At 43.7% G+C, this 16,208-nt stretch overlaps 1 protein-coding gene and 1 long non-coding RNA gene across 2 annotated transcripts; one reads left to right on the forward strand and one right to left on the reverse strand.

The window, feature by feature from the left end:
- Positions 1 to 292: 292 nt before the first annotated feature.
- MYOT (myotilin) lies at positions 293 to 14,081 on the reverse strand. Its single transcript, XM_056350566.1, has 9 exons — positions 13,915 to 14,081; positions 9,293 to 9,443; positions 6,755 to 6,856; positions 4,658 to 4,707; positions 3,949 to 4,081; positions 2,589 to 2,796; positions 1,955 to 2,120; positions 1,307 to 1,440; positions 293 to 890 (listed from the first exon to the last, which is right to left on the reverse strand). Exons 2-9 carry the CDS (start codon positions 9,428 to 9,430, stop codon positions 718 to 720), a joined length of 1,104 nt encoding a protein of 367 aa, XP_056206541.1. The 5' UTR covers positions 9,431 to 9,443; positions 13,915 to 14,081; the 3' UTR covers positions 293 to 717.
- Positions 690 to 4,786, forward strand: LOC130154470 (uncharacterized). Its single transcript, XR_008823751.1, has 3 exons — positions 690 to 779; positions 2,003 to 2,102; positions 4,674 to 4,786. It is a non-coding gene; the product is annotated as an uncharacterized LOC130154470 (long non-coding RNA).
- Positions 14,082 to 16,208: the final 2,127 nt, after the last annotated feature.

Consider the following 16,208-nt stretch of genomic DNA (forward strand, 5'->3'; position numbering starts at 1 on the left):
TCCTTGAGTACAGGAGTAAGGAGAGAAAACATGGTCACCTTAATGCTTCATGTTATACCGGGCAGCCCTTGGGTCAAGCGTGCAAGGAGAAAAAATACTGATGTCACCTCCCTGACGTGTTTTAGCATTAAGGGAACATCAGCACCTAGTTTGTGCTACATAGCTTACAGCTATCAGATGACAAACAATTGGGGAAGCAGACTTAGTAGGAAGAATCCATCTTTGCCAGGCTGCAGCTAATGCCAGACAGCCATAAGCTGGTTTTAACAGATCAAGGAAGAGTCACAGCTGATGTTGGTTATTTAAAATTTTATTTACCTTAAATTTATTTTCATAAAAACACTCTAGTCTATTTGGTTTTAGTATTCAGACAGTACAGACTTCTGATACTATCAAGAGCGATATTAGAGAAGCAGTACAAACCAATCTACTTTAGCATGTAACCAAGCACAGGTGAAACCAAAACCACCCACACTTGTGAGAACTAATTAGCCTGCTTTCTTCGGCTTTATAGTTAAAATACAATACTCAGTAAATGGTTATAGTCACCAAACCATATAAATAAAACCTAACATAGTAAAACGGGAACAGCTGAATGTGCAAGAGTCAAAGTAAAAATATGTAGATGGGTATTTTGCTAATTAGAGCAATCACCAGTTAACTGCATCTATGCTGTAATTGTCTCTTACAGGTGTGAGTTTTCCTCTTCATTTCCAGTTAAAGTTCATCACTTTCATACAGTCCAGACTGCTCAGCCAAACGCTGAAACTCTCCTTCTGGTGAGAAAGCTTGTTTCACATCCAGTCCTCTTCCATTGAGTGCCAAATACTTGCTGAAAGTTGGTCGAACCCGTAACTGCTTTGGGGCTGGAATTGGCTTGTTTGCATGTGCTAGAAGAGAAAAATAGCCTTTTTCAGTGTTTCCCAGACCATGGAAAGACCCATGGTAGAGCAACCTAATTGCTTTTTATCTTCAACCAGCAAACCCTTAGGAAGAATTTAACAGATAAGCCCATATCTCAGACACCAGAGATTTATATTCACCCTCCTGCTTGGTATCAATCAAACTGTAGTCTTTAAACAGTGCAGACAGGTGGTGTGCAAAAAGATAGTGTGCAAAGACACATCACAGTGTCTTGGTATTCAACAAAAAAGAGTTTTTCCCCAGAGACTTTTTGTCTAGTTCTGTAGCTCTGGAAAGAAACCCTCCCAGTGGTCTAGGGTTCATTAGGTTAGTTTTGAGGGTCTGTTCTGACTCTCAAGTGCCAGTGGCAGTTTCAGTTGTGGCACCGTGATGTGGTACTTACTTGCAACCTCCAGCCTCGCATGGCACGTGGCCACACCTGCTCCATTGACAGCAGATACAGTGTACCAGCCAGCATCTTTCTTGTTTGCATTATGAATCAGGAGGCAAATCCTTCCAGTATTGTCATGTAACAAGCTGAAAAATGAAGGTGTTTACATGTTAAGTGCTTGGAAGGGGAAGGAAAGACGGCATTGAAATCAGAGTCAGTTTACATGCTGAGGAGCTGAGAAAGCCCTAGAACAGTCCTTGCAGGGCACTGCAAAATATTTAGACATAAAAACTGCATTTGTGTTACCAGTGATTCACATTATGATACCATTCAGGTGGCATCAAGGTCCTTCTGTAGCCCCAGAACCTCAGAGCATGATGAATGCATTGCACGTTTCAGTCCTAAAGCCATGCTTCTCTGTGTGCCTTGTAACTGCTGCTAGAATTCAGTGGCACCTGGTCACGGTTTTCTCTCTGTACCCTCAAAACAGGACTCTAAGCATCATGCTTGTCCAGCACATGTTCACCACGTGCCATAAAGGAGAGGCAGATCTAGCTTTCCAGCCTGCTGCTTTTAGAATCCAGCCAATTGAAATTTGACTTAACAAATACTGGTTATTTTTTTTCCAACACACCAATGGCCAACTCATTAGTAGGATACCTTATTCGATCTGTATTATATTGTACCATTTCGTTGTTTCTTTTCCAGTAAATCCGGGGTGTTGGGATAGCAGAGATCTGGCATTCGAGTCTGGCTGTATCTCCTTCAAAAACCTTTTTGCTTTGTGGCTTGAAGATGAAAGTTGGAGGTGTGTGATGTTCTTTTGCTAAATTAAAGAGGAAAGATAAGGAGAAGTTATTGTAAGTATTGAATGCTAATATCAGGCTTGGTTTTTAAGATTTCAGAATTCAGGAGGGCACACATTCCTTACTGCAACTCCTTAGGCTGCAGGCAATTCCCGTAAGCATAAGGCTATACTAGACACAAGCTGCTTTAGAAGGAGAGTCAATCAACATATGTTATCAATCCTGGGAGATTAATAACTCCCAAATTCTGGACATCCCACTACTTCTAAATATCCTGCTAGAAGTGCTTTGAAGAAATATGGCCTCCCAGATGTATGTATTAAAATAGCCTTGGAAAAGGTAGGGTGTTTGTTATCGTTTGAGCCTGAATATCTGGCAATCTGCCTCTGCTTCTTATTTGTTTTATGTCCCAAACACATGGAGGAAGGTGTTAGATTGCTGAGAGTTTCCATATGTGGCCAGGTGATTATCAGTGCTCTCAGTCTTACCAATTACTTCCACTTTTACTGCGAAAGATGCTTCTCCTGCACGGTTGACAGCCACACATTCATATGTCCCTGCATCTGATGATTTGACTGCTTCAAAAATAAATGAGTGGAATCCCTTTTCTGACACTATCATTTTGTGGAACTGATCTTGATGAACCATCCTTCCATTCTGATACCACATCACGTCTGGAGTTGGCAGCCCACTAACCTGTGAAGGAAAGGAAAGCAGAGTTAAACAGCTTTGAGATAATAAAAGCCCTTCAGTGCTATAGGGAGTTTGATGCTGATAGGTGATCAAATCATGATCCTACTGCAAAATTTTACAGTCTTGCCTAGTTTTGAATATTAATGTGGTATTGCACAGAGAGGAAGGCTCATGAAATGCCATGGAAAGATGAGATTTAGCTACAAGACAGTAGATGCTGTTCCTGCAACCCCCTGTTGTTTCAATCTTGTTAGACAGTTTTGATTAAGTCAAAGATACTCATTGTGCGTTCATAGAGGGGGGAACGCACCCTTTTAGTCCCACAGCTAGCACTGTCAGCAGTACTGACATCCATGCTGTTTTGATAGTAATAAATATGTAAATAAACTGTCCTTCAGGCATGCTCCAGGTTGTCCATGACATTCAGAAGTTAAACAATTTGCAGCAAAATGGCTAAAAGTCATGCTTAAGTCGGCAAGAGTTTACTTAAGGAAAGAGATTGGATGTGATTAGGAAAACCCAAGCCAAACCACAATCATCAAACACCCTTTGCAGTGAAGCTGCATGTGCAGAATACCTAGGTTCTTCCTTACCCTAGGGTTGGTTCAATTGCCATGCAGTTTCAGGCCATACTGGCTTTTTTTTTTTTTTTTTTTTTTTTTTTGGTAATTAGGGCATTTCCTTGCCAGAATGTCTGCTCCAGCAAGGCTGCAATTACCTCAGAGAAGACTCATTAAAGGCAGGCTAGTCCTAAACAGGCCATGTGTCCACTGAAGTCAGTGGAGTCCCAGTCCAAAGCACAAGGTTTCCTCCCAAAATGCCTTCTTTCAGCAGGGCCTTAATATTCATTCATCCCAATAAGGTCTAGAAAGTGTTCTGTGGTCATCCATATTTACTATATAGACATTTACCATTTAGCTTTAACCATATTCTCATGTAGCTAATTCTGTTTACATTTTCCAAGGGAAAATGGTGAAACATTTAGCCGTCTCCTATTTTTTGGTTTACAATGTGGGGAGACCCTGCACCATCTGCAGAGACCCTGAACCAGTGCTCTGGCTTATTAAAGTGCAAAGGTACTGCAGCTCAGAGACCTCTCTTTAGCTTTGTGGGGTGTCTGGCATAATGGAACTGAAAGTGAAAGGCTGGTATTACTTTAAAGTCGAGCCTGCAGAATCTCCCCTCTTCAATAATCACGTCTTCAGGCACTTGTGTAAAACGTGGCTGAAAAAACTTTTCCTGGATTGAGTCATGTCCATGTTCATCTCCTCTTGAGGACGGCCTGCTCCTAAAAAGCAGACAGAAACAGTTAGTTGTGTAAAAGTTACTGTAGCACAAATGACATTGAAGCAACGATTGCAGGTAAAGTCCCTCAATGCATTTAGAAATCCAACACTACAGTTCTGGCTTGTTTTTCAGCTGTAAGGCACGGGTTTTGATCAGCCACTTATCTTGCTCAAGTTGTTCAATTCGACACAGAAGCACAACATACGAAACCTTCATCTTTGGCCTGATATCCAAAAGAATTTACAAGAGCAATGTAGGCCGTGTTTCACCACGCTGTTTCATCATTTACAGTGTCAGACCTTGCTCTGACTAGAATTAATCTTCTAGGATACGAAGCATGTTTGCCCTAGGTAGATGGGATCTTTATACCTCTAGTGTTATGCTTAGAATTGACTGGATTCACATCAGAGGCATCATCAACCATCCACAAGTGGTAGTGTTTTAATTGAAAGGAAGTGAATGAATTTAGTAATTACTACTTTACAAAAAGCAATAAGTAGTGAAGTAAAACTAACATTATATAGAAACATTTGAAATAAGGTCTTGAAGAGTAGCGCAGCAGAAGTTTATGCATTACCTTACGTGTGTTGTAGGAACCTGCAGCCTGATGTTTTCTGCATTCTGGTGCTTGGAAAGAGAAAGAAGAGAGATAACTGAGGGAGAAGGTTTCATCTATAAACTGAACAAAAAGCCATTTCGAGTTCATATACTGACTGCTGCTTAAAAGCAAATGGAATACTTCAGAAGTCATTGGGATGGGAGGTAAATGAACTTGCGTCAGGAGCTAATACACTGTTTTCACCCCAGGCTTTGCCATGATAGTAACAAGTACTATTAATAGAACAGCACAACTTCTCATCACTCTGCACAGGTGATAGGTGCAGCAGTTTTGTTTCACATACAAGGCTTTGGGCCAGCCAGTAACCTTTGTTAGAGAGGGTAGTACTACTGACAGTATCTAAAATGAGAACTAAGTACACAGTGTCCTTCCCTATAGCAGGAATAGAAGTGGAATGGCTGGCAAGAGCACTGTATTGTGCCCACTTAAATATGGTACCAATAGCAATGGACACATGCTGAGCTGGAAAATATTTTTCTTTCTAGATCACAGCACCAGCTAAGCTCACTGACAACTCCACAATCACATGAGTAAATCTGCTAAAGTACCTAGGATTGATTCCTGCTAGGAACTTGGATGTTTGGAAAATGCAGGCAGAATTTATTACCAGTGACTCATTTTAGCAATTGAGTCAGATAGAGGAAACATTGTGTGGAAATTTCTGGGGTGTTTGCATCGAGCCATTATGATGCTTGTTCTGTGCTCTGTAGCCCAGTCCTGTGGAACATTTAAGCCTGGATTTAAACTTCAAGCACAGAAGCAGTCTTCAGTTCAGGGGAAGCATTACATGAATGAGAGTTTTGCTGGACTGAGTTCAATGATGAGTCCAAAGGCAACTGCTTGTATCTGCTCATTTACACAAGTTCTGTACAATTATTGTTTGACTTGTGAATTGACGCTGTAGTAATGAAGTTGATGATAATTCCAATGGTCTCTTATATAGACTGACTGTGTAGTTAAGTTCCTGAGGAATCAGGAGGCTGAATGAATCAGTGACTGCATTATTTAAAAGTAAGACTGCAATGGAAATAAGATCTCCCAAATCTAAGTCAATCTCTCCTTCCAATACTCCTTTTTATGCAGTATTTCATTCACCCTGAAATATTATCAGTCATCCTGTTTTGACTGAATGTTTCCTTGTTCTCTGCAAAAGCTGCGGCTTCCCTTGCTTTCTGACATCCATAATGTTCCTTTCTTGCCTGCTGTTGTCAGGTGATTGTTGTGAAGAAATAGCTCAAATTGTGTATTCCTCCCTTGCTGTGATTTTAAGTGTCTCTTGTGTCAAAGTGTTTTGCTAACTGCACTTTGGAAGGTGCATGCCAGCCTGCTGGCTCTCTGCATGTGTGCAGCCAGAGGTATGTTTCCTTTGGCTGCACAGGAACCCAGTGCCACATCACAGATGTTTCCACTAACTTTGATCACAGAAGTGCCAAAAAGAGCTTTTAACTGACCTGAATAACCAATGAATGATGCAAGTCTCCAACTAGAATGCTTTTGAAAATGCCAGTAGTAATAGACTCTTGTCTATCAGCCTGTGGACTGCTAAAATAACTGCTTTGCCTTCTCTTAATGATCACAGGCCCCTGGAAGGGCTAAAACCCAACCGATCACACCCCAATGCCCTGACCTATGACAGTCAATGTCACTTGTTCCAAACAGTGACAGGTGTAAATCTTGCTGTCCTGGCCAAGTCTGAACTCAGGCTGTTGGGGCATGGGTACCTGTATCCCTCGCTGTGCTGCTCCCTGCCTGTCACAGGCAGGGTGTAACGTGCTGTGCAGCAGCTGTTGTAATTCCTCCCTGGAGAGGTCATTCCTACAGATCAGGCCCAGCAAGGGGATGGTGCTTAAATTCCACCCCACTGTGCCACCCCCCACCACCGAAAAAAACCTGACCCCAAATCCGTACTGTGCAGAGCTCTGCCAGTGAGAGCAGTGCCCTTCCCTCCCCTGCACTGAAACCAAATAACCCCCATCTCTCTTGCCCGTTCAGGTACAAGCAGGTCACAGCACAATCATGAGGAAGTCATTGTTCTAGAGACAGGTCCCCGTTTACCTGTGTGTTCTGCATGTTGTCTTCACTTTGTGTTTCCAGCACAGATGCAGCATTTACTGGTCCCAGCAGTCTACGAGCCATTCTTTCTTCATAAGTTAATCGCTTAAAGCAGAGTGGAGAGGAATTCTAGTCAGAAGTCCATTTACTATTCCAGATCAGCTTGTGAGAGCACATTAATATGCCACAAATTCAGGGTGTTGTCAATAAAAGCAGCGGCTGAATAGACACCATGTCTGTTTCAGAGGGTTTGCAGTCTGTGATGCCTACTGAAGTCATCCTCAATATATACAGTGCTGAAATGCATAAAAGATTAATCTGCCTGTTCATCAAAGCCTCCCTAATGCCATCTGTGGCCTTCCACTCCTCCTCTTTCTCCACTGGGATTATTTATGGGTAACTGATGGCATTATCTCAGAAGCCAGACTAAGTCCCAGGGTACCTTTCTGTCAGTGCTGGGAAAACTTCCCAAGTCATTCAGCTGTGGATTTACTTCAGGAGCTAGAGGCATGATGGATGCTAGACTCCTAAAAAAGCAAGAGCCACACCAGCAGCAGACACAGCCAGAGAGGAGCACCACTACTCTGAAAGCCCAATGGAAGTTTATGCCAGCGCAACAGCCACCTTACAAAATGCTGCGTGCTACCTTGAGAGGAGGCAAGAATGCATTTCAGTCATGTAACCTAAGTTCCTACAATATGGACGCAGCACACGGGGATAAATGTGAGCAGAGTTAAATTCAAGTTCTGACAGTTGGGTTACTTCAGAAGTGTGTGTGAGTCCCCTGAGCACCAGAATATCTAACCCTTTGCTTCCCACAAAGTTTACCTTGGGTTTGGATTTTGTGGCGGGAGGACAAGCTCTGTGTACGGGACAAGTATGTGGCTACTTCTGGGTAGATGGGGGTTTGGGGAAGTGTGTGGGGCTTTTCTTTAGAAGAGAGCCAGAGACCTTTTGTAAAACCTGTGAGAGGAGAGCTGAATATACCTGAGGTTGTTACAGCTGTATCAAGTGTGGTTGAGACTGGCTAGCTGGTTCAGATGTTGTTGGAGGACAAGGGGAAGAGGACAGAGTGGCCATTGCATAAGCCTTATTTTTAGCCTGGCTTCCTATGGGAAGAAAAGCCGGCTTGCAATGGCAAACTTTCTTACAGCACATAGGACATTCCTGTTAGGGACATGTTAAGTCAGATTTGACCTAATGCAATTTTTCCTTCAATATTTAAAATTACACAAACCTGTTGTTCCCACTGATAGTAATGGAAAAACTCCTTTCTACTGCAGGGGAAAGAAGATTGAGACTATAAATACTGGGCTTTTACCAGTCTGTCTCCAGCCAGCAGGAAGATTCCCACATTAGAGACCTGCTTGCTCTAGCTTGCTGTAATGTGCTTCCCTACCGGTAAGCAATTTTTTCTCCCAGATTTGGATTTCTTGGTAGAGGGGATTGTATTTTGTCACTCTGCAGAATAAATAAGTACTGAGACTAAAAGACCTTCGTATAGGAGACAGACTTTATGATAAAAGCTAATGTAATTTCTTTGATTTGTTGTTGTTCATATAAAAAGAAATCAAAGAGGTTTACCAGATGTGGTGATGGTCTCTAGAAAGAGCTTTCAAGTGTTAGTACTTCTCCATGTTTCTAGTGATTTGGGGTGGTTTATTAACCCCAGCATTGAAAGCCAGGGTGAAATTGTGTGTGGAGAACTGAGGGATTTTCCTTGGGTTTCTAGTTATCTGTGGATGTGATCTTCAGCAGGATCCCCAGCAGAGAGTTCAAGTTTGTACCTTGGCTCTAAACGTGTACTTTTCTCCCAACCCTAGCCTTGTTATTTGATTGCACAAATTCAAAGACACCGTGAATGGTGTGTGCTGGCCAAAAGGTAGGATAAGACAGAAAGGCAATAGCAGCTCAAAACCATCTTGCTGCATCAGATGGCTTTCAGAAATCAGTACATCCCTTGCTGAAGTCACAGGAGATGCAGACGTTCAGTTGCCACAGTAGATGCCTACAGCCAGACTTACAGTGACTCTCTCGCCACACATTCAGGCCAGCTTTCATCATGCACTAGCCTTGTGCTGCTCTTCTTCTGGGAAGGGCCTTCTCAGAGCTGAGCTCAGCCTGGCCCACCAGTACCACTATTCACATTCTAATAGCAAAAATAGCTGTGAAGAGGGTGCTGGGAAACAAAGGGGCTGGATGTAAATCTTTCAGAACCACACCTTTTACACCAGCCCTGAGCCATGATTACAAATGGAGTCACTGTTGGAAGAGATATTTTTTTTTGCGTTTCTAATGGAAAAATTCATCCACTTCACACTGAGAAAATATTCTAGTCATAAATGGCTCAAAGAATTCTTGCTGGGATTTGTTGCGGTTCTGAGTAAAGGTGTTTGGATAGTGTTGCTCCTGCATTTCCTTCTGCTTTCAGCTCAGTTTGGAGGCTCCAGCCTCTGGGGCGCTACAACTGGTCTCTGCACGCCTGCTTGCACTACTGAGAGTCAGAGCAAACTGGTTCTTTAGTCAGCAGGTTTCCCTTACCTGGTTGCCATTCTGGAGGAGGTTGTCTTTGCATCGGAGTTTCTTTTCCAAGTCCTGAATGAGGGCCTCTTTTGTTCCTCGCATTTCTTGGTCTGATGTCTTCTGCATAGAGTTGATGCTAGCTTGTTTGTTATACATTGGTTGTGAGTAACTACTCATGCAGGAAGAGAAAACAAAGTTATTCCTGTAGGCCTGCTTGACTGTTTGCTACAGCTTCATAGAATGTACACAAAAATGTGAACCTGCTACCTAGAAACCGTGGTACAAATGAACCCATAAAGCATTTGGGAGATAGATAGGCTAGGTGGTGTAATTGAGCATCAAAAACTTAAGGGGAAGCACCATAGTCTAGCCAAGTCATTGCATGTCCTCCCACAACGGTCCCAGCAGTTCGCTGTGGGTCACAGTTCAGCATCCCTACACCCTGCAGTGGCCCTTGCCCTGACTCAGATGTGTGCAGTAAGGCCAGCAGTGTTTTGAGGGAGCCACTAACTCCACTGAGCAATGTGAGTCTGTCCGGGAGCAAGTTCTCCCTCAAAAACTGCATTCCTTTCAAATTTCAATTGTTAAAAAAGACCTGGGTGCCTCGAATCCAGGGCAAGGTCACAGACTAAGTTGATTAGGTATCAACAAATAGCTTACTAGCTGTCCTCTTCTTGGCCCCAGAAAGTAACTTCATATAGCATTTCTGTCCAGATGTTCAATAGCCGAGCTTATCCCAAGCCAGGCTGGGTCTTTAGTTGCCCTTGCTGCAGCTCCCCACATAGCCTGCTCCTGTAATCCATAGTCAAGAGACACAATCAAGTCTTGGAGTTAGACAGTAGACTTTATTCTGAAAAACGCTAGGAGAAGAGAAGCATCCCTCAAAACGGGTTGCAAAGGTCTGCTAGAGGTCACAGCACTCTGCTGGCAGGATCTAACCTGGTTTATTACACGCAGTGGGGCCTCATATGCTGCAGTTGTGTTCAGCTATTATTTCTATTCAAAATCCTCTTCCTCCTGTTGCTTGGGAATTTGTTCTGCTGATTAGAATATGCTAGAAGGGTTATAATTCTGGTACATATTCCCAGCACTGCTTGGACTTAACTTGCCCAAGTTATAACTTTAAAAACTTTAATAATTTGCCCAACAGGTTAATATGTCTCATGTCCCCATTTGCCCATTTGTAGCATGATTAGGAAAGTAATTCCTTACTTCACAGGATATTGCATTTAAGAGCAGCTTATATGAAAAGCATAGTGAGGCACCAAAGCCCTTCGCTATGAAAACAAACAACGCCACGCTACATACACAAAGCAGAGTGGTTACTCCAGATGCTTCCCTAACCCACACACACTCCTTCCATACTTTAAGAAATGTTCCTGAGTGCCCCAGCTACCCCCTGTCTTACCTTTCTGCTTCCCACAGTGCTGTGATTCAGACAAACCCCAGAAACATTCAGGTTTCCTGAATACAAACTGACTCTTAAACCTGAATTTATATCCAAGCCAGCAGGACCCTCCTGCCCCTATCAGCTTTCTAATATCCTCAGCTGAGTATTTGAGGCATATTCTACACTGACTTTCCCCAGGACTTCCAGCTAATATTGGCAGGAATACAAGTTGGTGAGAAGGCAGAACCCAGCTCCCTTTGAGATCTCACTGACCTTGGGAGATATTTGGATTGCAGCCCAAAGGCAAAATGATATAATACATATTCAGGAAAGAATTTAGTCTTTGGTCCGAAGGGGTAAAAATTTCAGGTGGCTGCCTTTCTGTTAGTGCGTATAATTAACAAAAACAGTATTGTAGGTGAGTGTAGAGTCTCATCATGATGTGGAACCTGAAAAATACTGCTGAGACTTACTAAGAATCTTAAAGTTGCTTATATGTGGGAAATACTGCCTTCCCTCTGCCTCCCTGTTTGCTGAGAGAAATTAATTTGAGATGGGTGTCCATCTTCTGTTCTGAATACACTTAAATAAGAGATTTCCATCAAATCAAACTGAACTGTTCCAACTGACTGCAGAAACCCTGCACAACAGCCTGCGACATGACTGCTGTGCAGTGTAATTCCTGGTGGACACCCATCTCTCCCACACAGACACCAAGGGCAAGTGCTCAGCCTCCTAACCCGATTCATGCAGAGTCCTGCCTCAAACATCAGAAGTCAATGGGAATTGTACCATTGGCTTCGGCCAAGCAGGTTGTTTCACCAGACAGTTGGATTTGGGATGGTCAGTGCACAGGAGAGGCCAGGTCAGAGGAAAGCAAGGGGAGGTTAGAAGCCTGTATGTACTTACTGAGGTTCCATAGGAGAAGGAGTTTGGCTGTTATAGTCGGGCTGCGAGGGTAGCACTGAGCACAGGAATGCTGCGGGGGGTTGGTTAGGCATGGATATAAGCCGTTGCCCAGATGATGAGCTAGCAGGAGACTGTGCAGATGCAGGTGTGACGGGATATGTGGATTCCTTAGGGGCATTACAGGAAGGTGAGGAGAGTGTGATTGAAGAGCTCAGCGATGACGAGGAGGAGAATTTCTGCCCGCTTGGGTTACGAGGCTGTATTAGGATGGAGGACTGTTTGATTTGTCTGCTTGACTCTGTAGAGGCTGTGGGTCCAGGAGGCTGCTGTTGCCCTTGACACACATTCTTAGACTGGATAAAATGTTTTGGACGTTCGTAGTTAAACATGGTTGGTTGGCACATAGAGGAAACAGATGGGAAATTAGGGACACTCATAGGAGAGGTTTCACGGCTGTCCTGGGTTTTTGTTGGTGATAATTGGCTTTGGATAGGTGGCTGGTAAAAATTAGGTGGTAGGCCACGAAAGCTTTCTTGGCTGGGCTCCTGGATAGAATGGAACCCTTGCCTTGCAGAATAGAGGCTTTCTTGGTGTGGATTTTCCCTTAAGGAAGACAACACAGATAAAATAAGTTGTACGTCACCATTTGAATCACAAAAATACTGCGTTGTGAGCAGTCATTAGCAATCCAGAGTATGAAGTTCAGGCAACTGACAGTTAAAGCTTGAGCTTGAAGTAAAGACATTTAAGATTGATTAGAACTATTCCAGAGTGTATGAACATTTTGGGTGACAATAACAAGTCATGCACTCTATCAGACTCAGGTGCAGTGCTCACTGCAGCTACGTTATGTGTAAGAGCCCAGTAAATTCCGAAAGAAGTAGCAATTGGTTTATTGAGACGAGCCACCACCTGCATAAGTCTACAGATAACCGTAGATACTACTGCTAAGCAAGGTAATTTGCCACATATCATCTTAACTAAAGACCTCTGGATCCTGCAGTTTTGTGCCCTGTCAAAATACTAAATGCACTATTACTCAGAGAATTGGCTATTTGTGCCCAGAAATTCCTTACATCACAGGGAAGCATAAAACAGGTTCCACTTTCTTTTAAGCCTAAAATTAAACCTTTGAAACTAAGCATCCTGATTTCTTCTCTAATGGATTTTGAATTCAGAGCTTTTCATATCCAGTTGAGATTTGGGATTGGAGTGGCAAGGACTGTGCTTCTCCATTTGAAGTGATTTCCCAAGATTTGCTGTTAGGGCTAGTAATTGCCAGAGCGACATAGCTGCAGGATAAAGCAGGGCCAGCTGAGCTGCTCAGAGCTTCTGCATTTATTTTGCAGGTCCTTGATATCTAAACCAGGCTTTCCATCAGCTCAAACCCCAGGAAAGTTTCATTAGAGCGAACTGAGCAAGCTTGTTAAAACTGACAAGCAACTTCAGCTCCAGGATAAATAACTAACCCCCCAAAATAAACGTAAAGCTACTAATAAAAATTGAGAATATAAATCCACACAGTTACATGTGCTGGAAAAAATTGTAATCTTGCCCCACTGAGGTCAGCTGTTTTGCTGCTATATATACACAGTATATTGTATTCCTTTCATTGGAGAGCTCGAAGAAGGGCTCCAGGAGGTCATAAATTCCCCTGGGGAGGAAGATGAACCGAAGGCATTGCTCTCCTTTTAAAGATTCAAAGCTTTCATTTCCTAAAGGTAATTATCAATATTGGTTGTAAATTAGCTGTACATAAACAGAGGTTTTCTAGTAAAAAAATCCCTAACTTTTCCCTTGTCATGCTCTTGGAATTTGAAGCTGGCTCAAATTTTTGGAGCACATCCACACTATGTTCTCACTCAGTGGTGCAGAAAACTCATTGAATCTTGGTTTTGTACCATTTTTATATCGCTGCCTGTGTACAGATTCATTCATTTTACCTACAGGCTGTGCTCAGAAGCCAGCATCTACTTTGCTTTCTAGAATACTGGACTTAAACCACGACACACTGCACAGATTCACTTGTCACTTTAGCAAGGGCTAAGTTATGTTTCCCTCCAATCATTCCACCATGATTGGGGTGAGAAAACTAAAATAAATCCAAAGAGACTTTTGACCATAGAAGACAAAAACAGTAAGTACTAACAGAGACACTCCGCTTTTTAAAAAAAAACGCTTTGTTCTTCCTTCGTTGCCTCCCACGCTACCTGTGACACACCTGACGGTGCGTTTCCACCTCCGCACCGCCCGGCGCCTTGCGGCCTCTCCTGCCGGCTCCCTCACCAGCCTCGGAGTACGAGGTGACGTGGAACCAAAACCCCCAAACGCAGCGCCTTACCTACAGCCTAGGAGTTGTCACCTGGGCTCTAACCAGTGCTTTGGGACGGGGCGGTCACTCCGTGACCCGGACTGGCATCGCAGCCCCGCTGCGTAGCGCTATAAGCGGCGCGGCGGGCAGGCGCTGCCAGCAGCTGCCCGGGCCCGGCCTGCCCCGGCCCGCACCGCTGTCACAATAAGAGTCTCCGCGGGCCCGGGCGGGGGGGACGCGGCATTTAAGGGCCGGACCCCTCGGTTTGGACAGGTGCCCGCGGTCAGCAAATCACCCGCCTGGGCTGCGGCAAGGCCCGCCTGTCCCTGCCGCTGGGCTGGCCCCCGGTGCGGCTCCCCCCACCACGCCGCTCCGGGGCTCGGCAATGCCGCCCACCGGCCCCGGGGCTCCCCGGGCTGGTGGGTGCCTGCGCTCGGTTTTTTTGGAAACTGCAGCAGGTTTTTTTGGAAAAGCGGTTTTTTTTCCCCCGCACCAGGCGACAGGGAGCAGCGGGGAAGGACTGCTGCCACATGCTTAAACGTCTCTAAATGCCGCTTCGTTATCCCCGCGACATTCCTGGGTTTTAATTCATTTACTGATAGGCTCCGGCGAGTTGGTGATAACCCGCTGTTTTAAGGCTGTGTACTTGAAGGCGACAGATACTTGCAAGCCAGATGTAAATGTTTAATGCCACACACGGTCCCCGGTGCAACCCGCACCTTCCCTCTGGCACGGAGCTTCCCCGAGAGCAGCGGCATTGCTCCTGCAAGTGTCTGAAGAGTCGTAAACTGAGTAACACGAATACGATCTAGTTGGTGGTAAAACGTTCTTTGATATTTTGTTGCTTGTGTTTTTTATTACAGGAATTTACTTGGATTAAAAGATGCAACTGGGGTATCTTCACCAGAACAGCAATAGATCCTGCTGGCAGATTAGGTGATTTGTATCCCTTTAATCAAAGGCTTCAACGCTTAATTACGTCTTAAATTAACATTATAGCGTTCTAAGTATCTTAATTATACTTTGGCAACTCTTGCCTAACGTGCACGCTATAAAAAAAAAACCCCAAACCCGTAAGTACCGCAGCTCGGCTGTGTGGTCCCTCCCTTGCCTCCCTTCACTGTACCGGTGGGACTATCAGCACAGCGATCTTCAAGAGTTAATCTACCTTTAGTGTTTGTTTTCAGACGTCAGCCCAGCGTCTGTGAACTAAATGTACATAGCAGGTGTTAATTGAGTGCTAACTTATTTAGATTCATCCTCATGGAAATGATTAAGGGAGAAAGTGTGTCCCTAGTTGTTGGAGAGGTTATTTGCTTTTTTGATTAGGGGGGGAAAAAAAAAAGTGTGGTTTGCACAGAGAGTCGAGTACTTAAAAACCGGTGACTGTAGCATGATCATTTGCCCTGTAGGAAGCGGTGGGCATGTTAAAGGTCGGACTCTGGGCTCAGACAGGCTCCCTGGCTTCCCATCGACTTCAATGAGAGTGCAGTATGCTTGTTTCAGAGCTGAAGTTGGCTGCAAGGCATCAATTTAAGGACAGTTTTCTGCACTTAAAAGGCTGGATGCAACTAGAAAAAACTTGTGTGAAAGAGAAGGAACAGGAAAACGTGAGATCCAGAAGGTAGGAAAAAAATTGAAAGAGCTAGAAGCTGAACTGATAAAGGCAGAGGAATAAATCTCATAGCCTGTGCTAGGGTAACTTAATATTACTCTGGCCAGTGCTGTGAGGTGTTAGAAACATTTTTTTTTACTGCTTCACTTTACCTTCTATGAATGGTGACCTGTTGTGTATGGTTGGGTTCTTCTAGTTGCTTGAGTCTTACAGCAAAAAATGTTTAGTAAAAAAGTTAAGAATGTTTTGCTTACTTATTAAGGACTCTTGAAAACTACCTAAAAGACCTGACAGTATACTTAGTGCCTGAAGTCTCTTCTTTTGCTTGGATTAAGTTCCTTTAATAAAGTTAATAATTGTTATAGATTTTGTTCTGCTTCTTTAAGGCTGTTGAGGACACTGTAAGCTGCAGATATAAAGGGGTTAGAAAGGAGTAGCTGGTAGTGACAGTCTTTTAGGATTGCATTTTCTAGCTTTTGTAGAGTGACTGTTACTGTTGACTAATTTGGAGAATTAAGAGTACAAGGACTTAATTCATTTTATAGTTACTCCCAGTAATAGCTTTGTTCTGTCATCACTGTCTTTGTTGGTATTTCTTTTTGTCTTTGGCAAGACAGTTGCGACCATATACACTACATGAGAGAGTTATATGGCTAAATCTATCTAACAAGACAGTTATTTTACAGCTATTCATTAGAGATTGCTTAGT

This window comes from Falco biarmicus, chromosome 8, assembly GCF_023638135.1.
Source record: "Falco biarmicus isolate bFalBia1 chromosome 8, bFalBia1.pri, whole genome shotgun sequence".
In the NCBI taxonomy this organism is placed as follows: domain Eukaryota; kingdom Metazoa; phylum Chordata; class Aves; order Falconiformes; family Falconidae; genus Falco; species Falco biarmicus.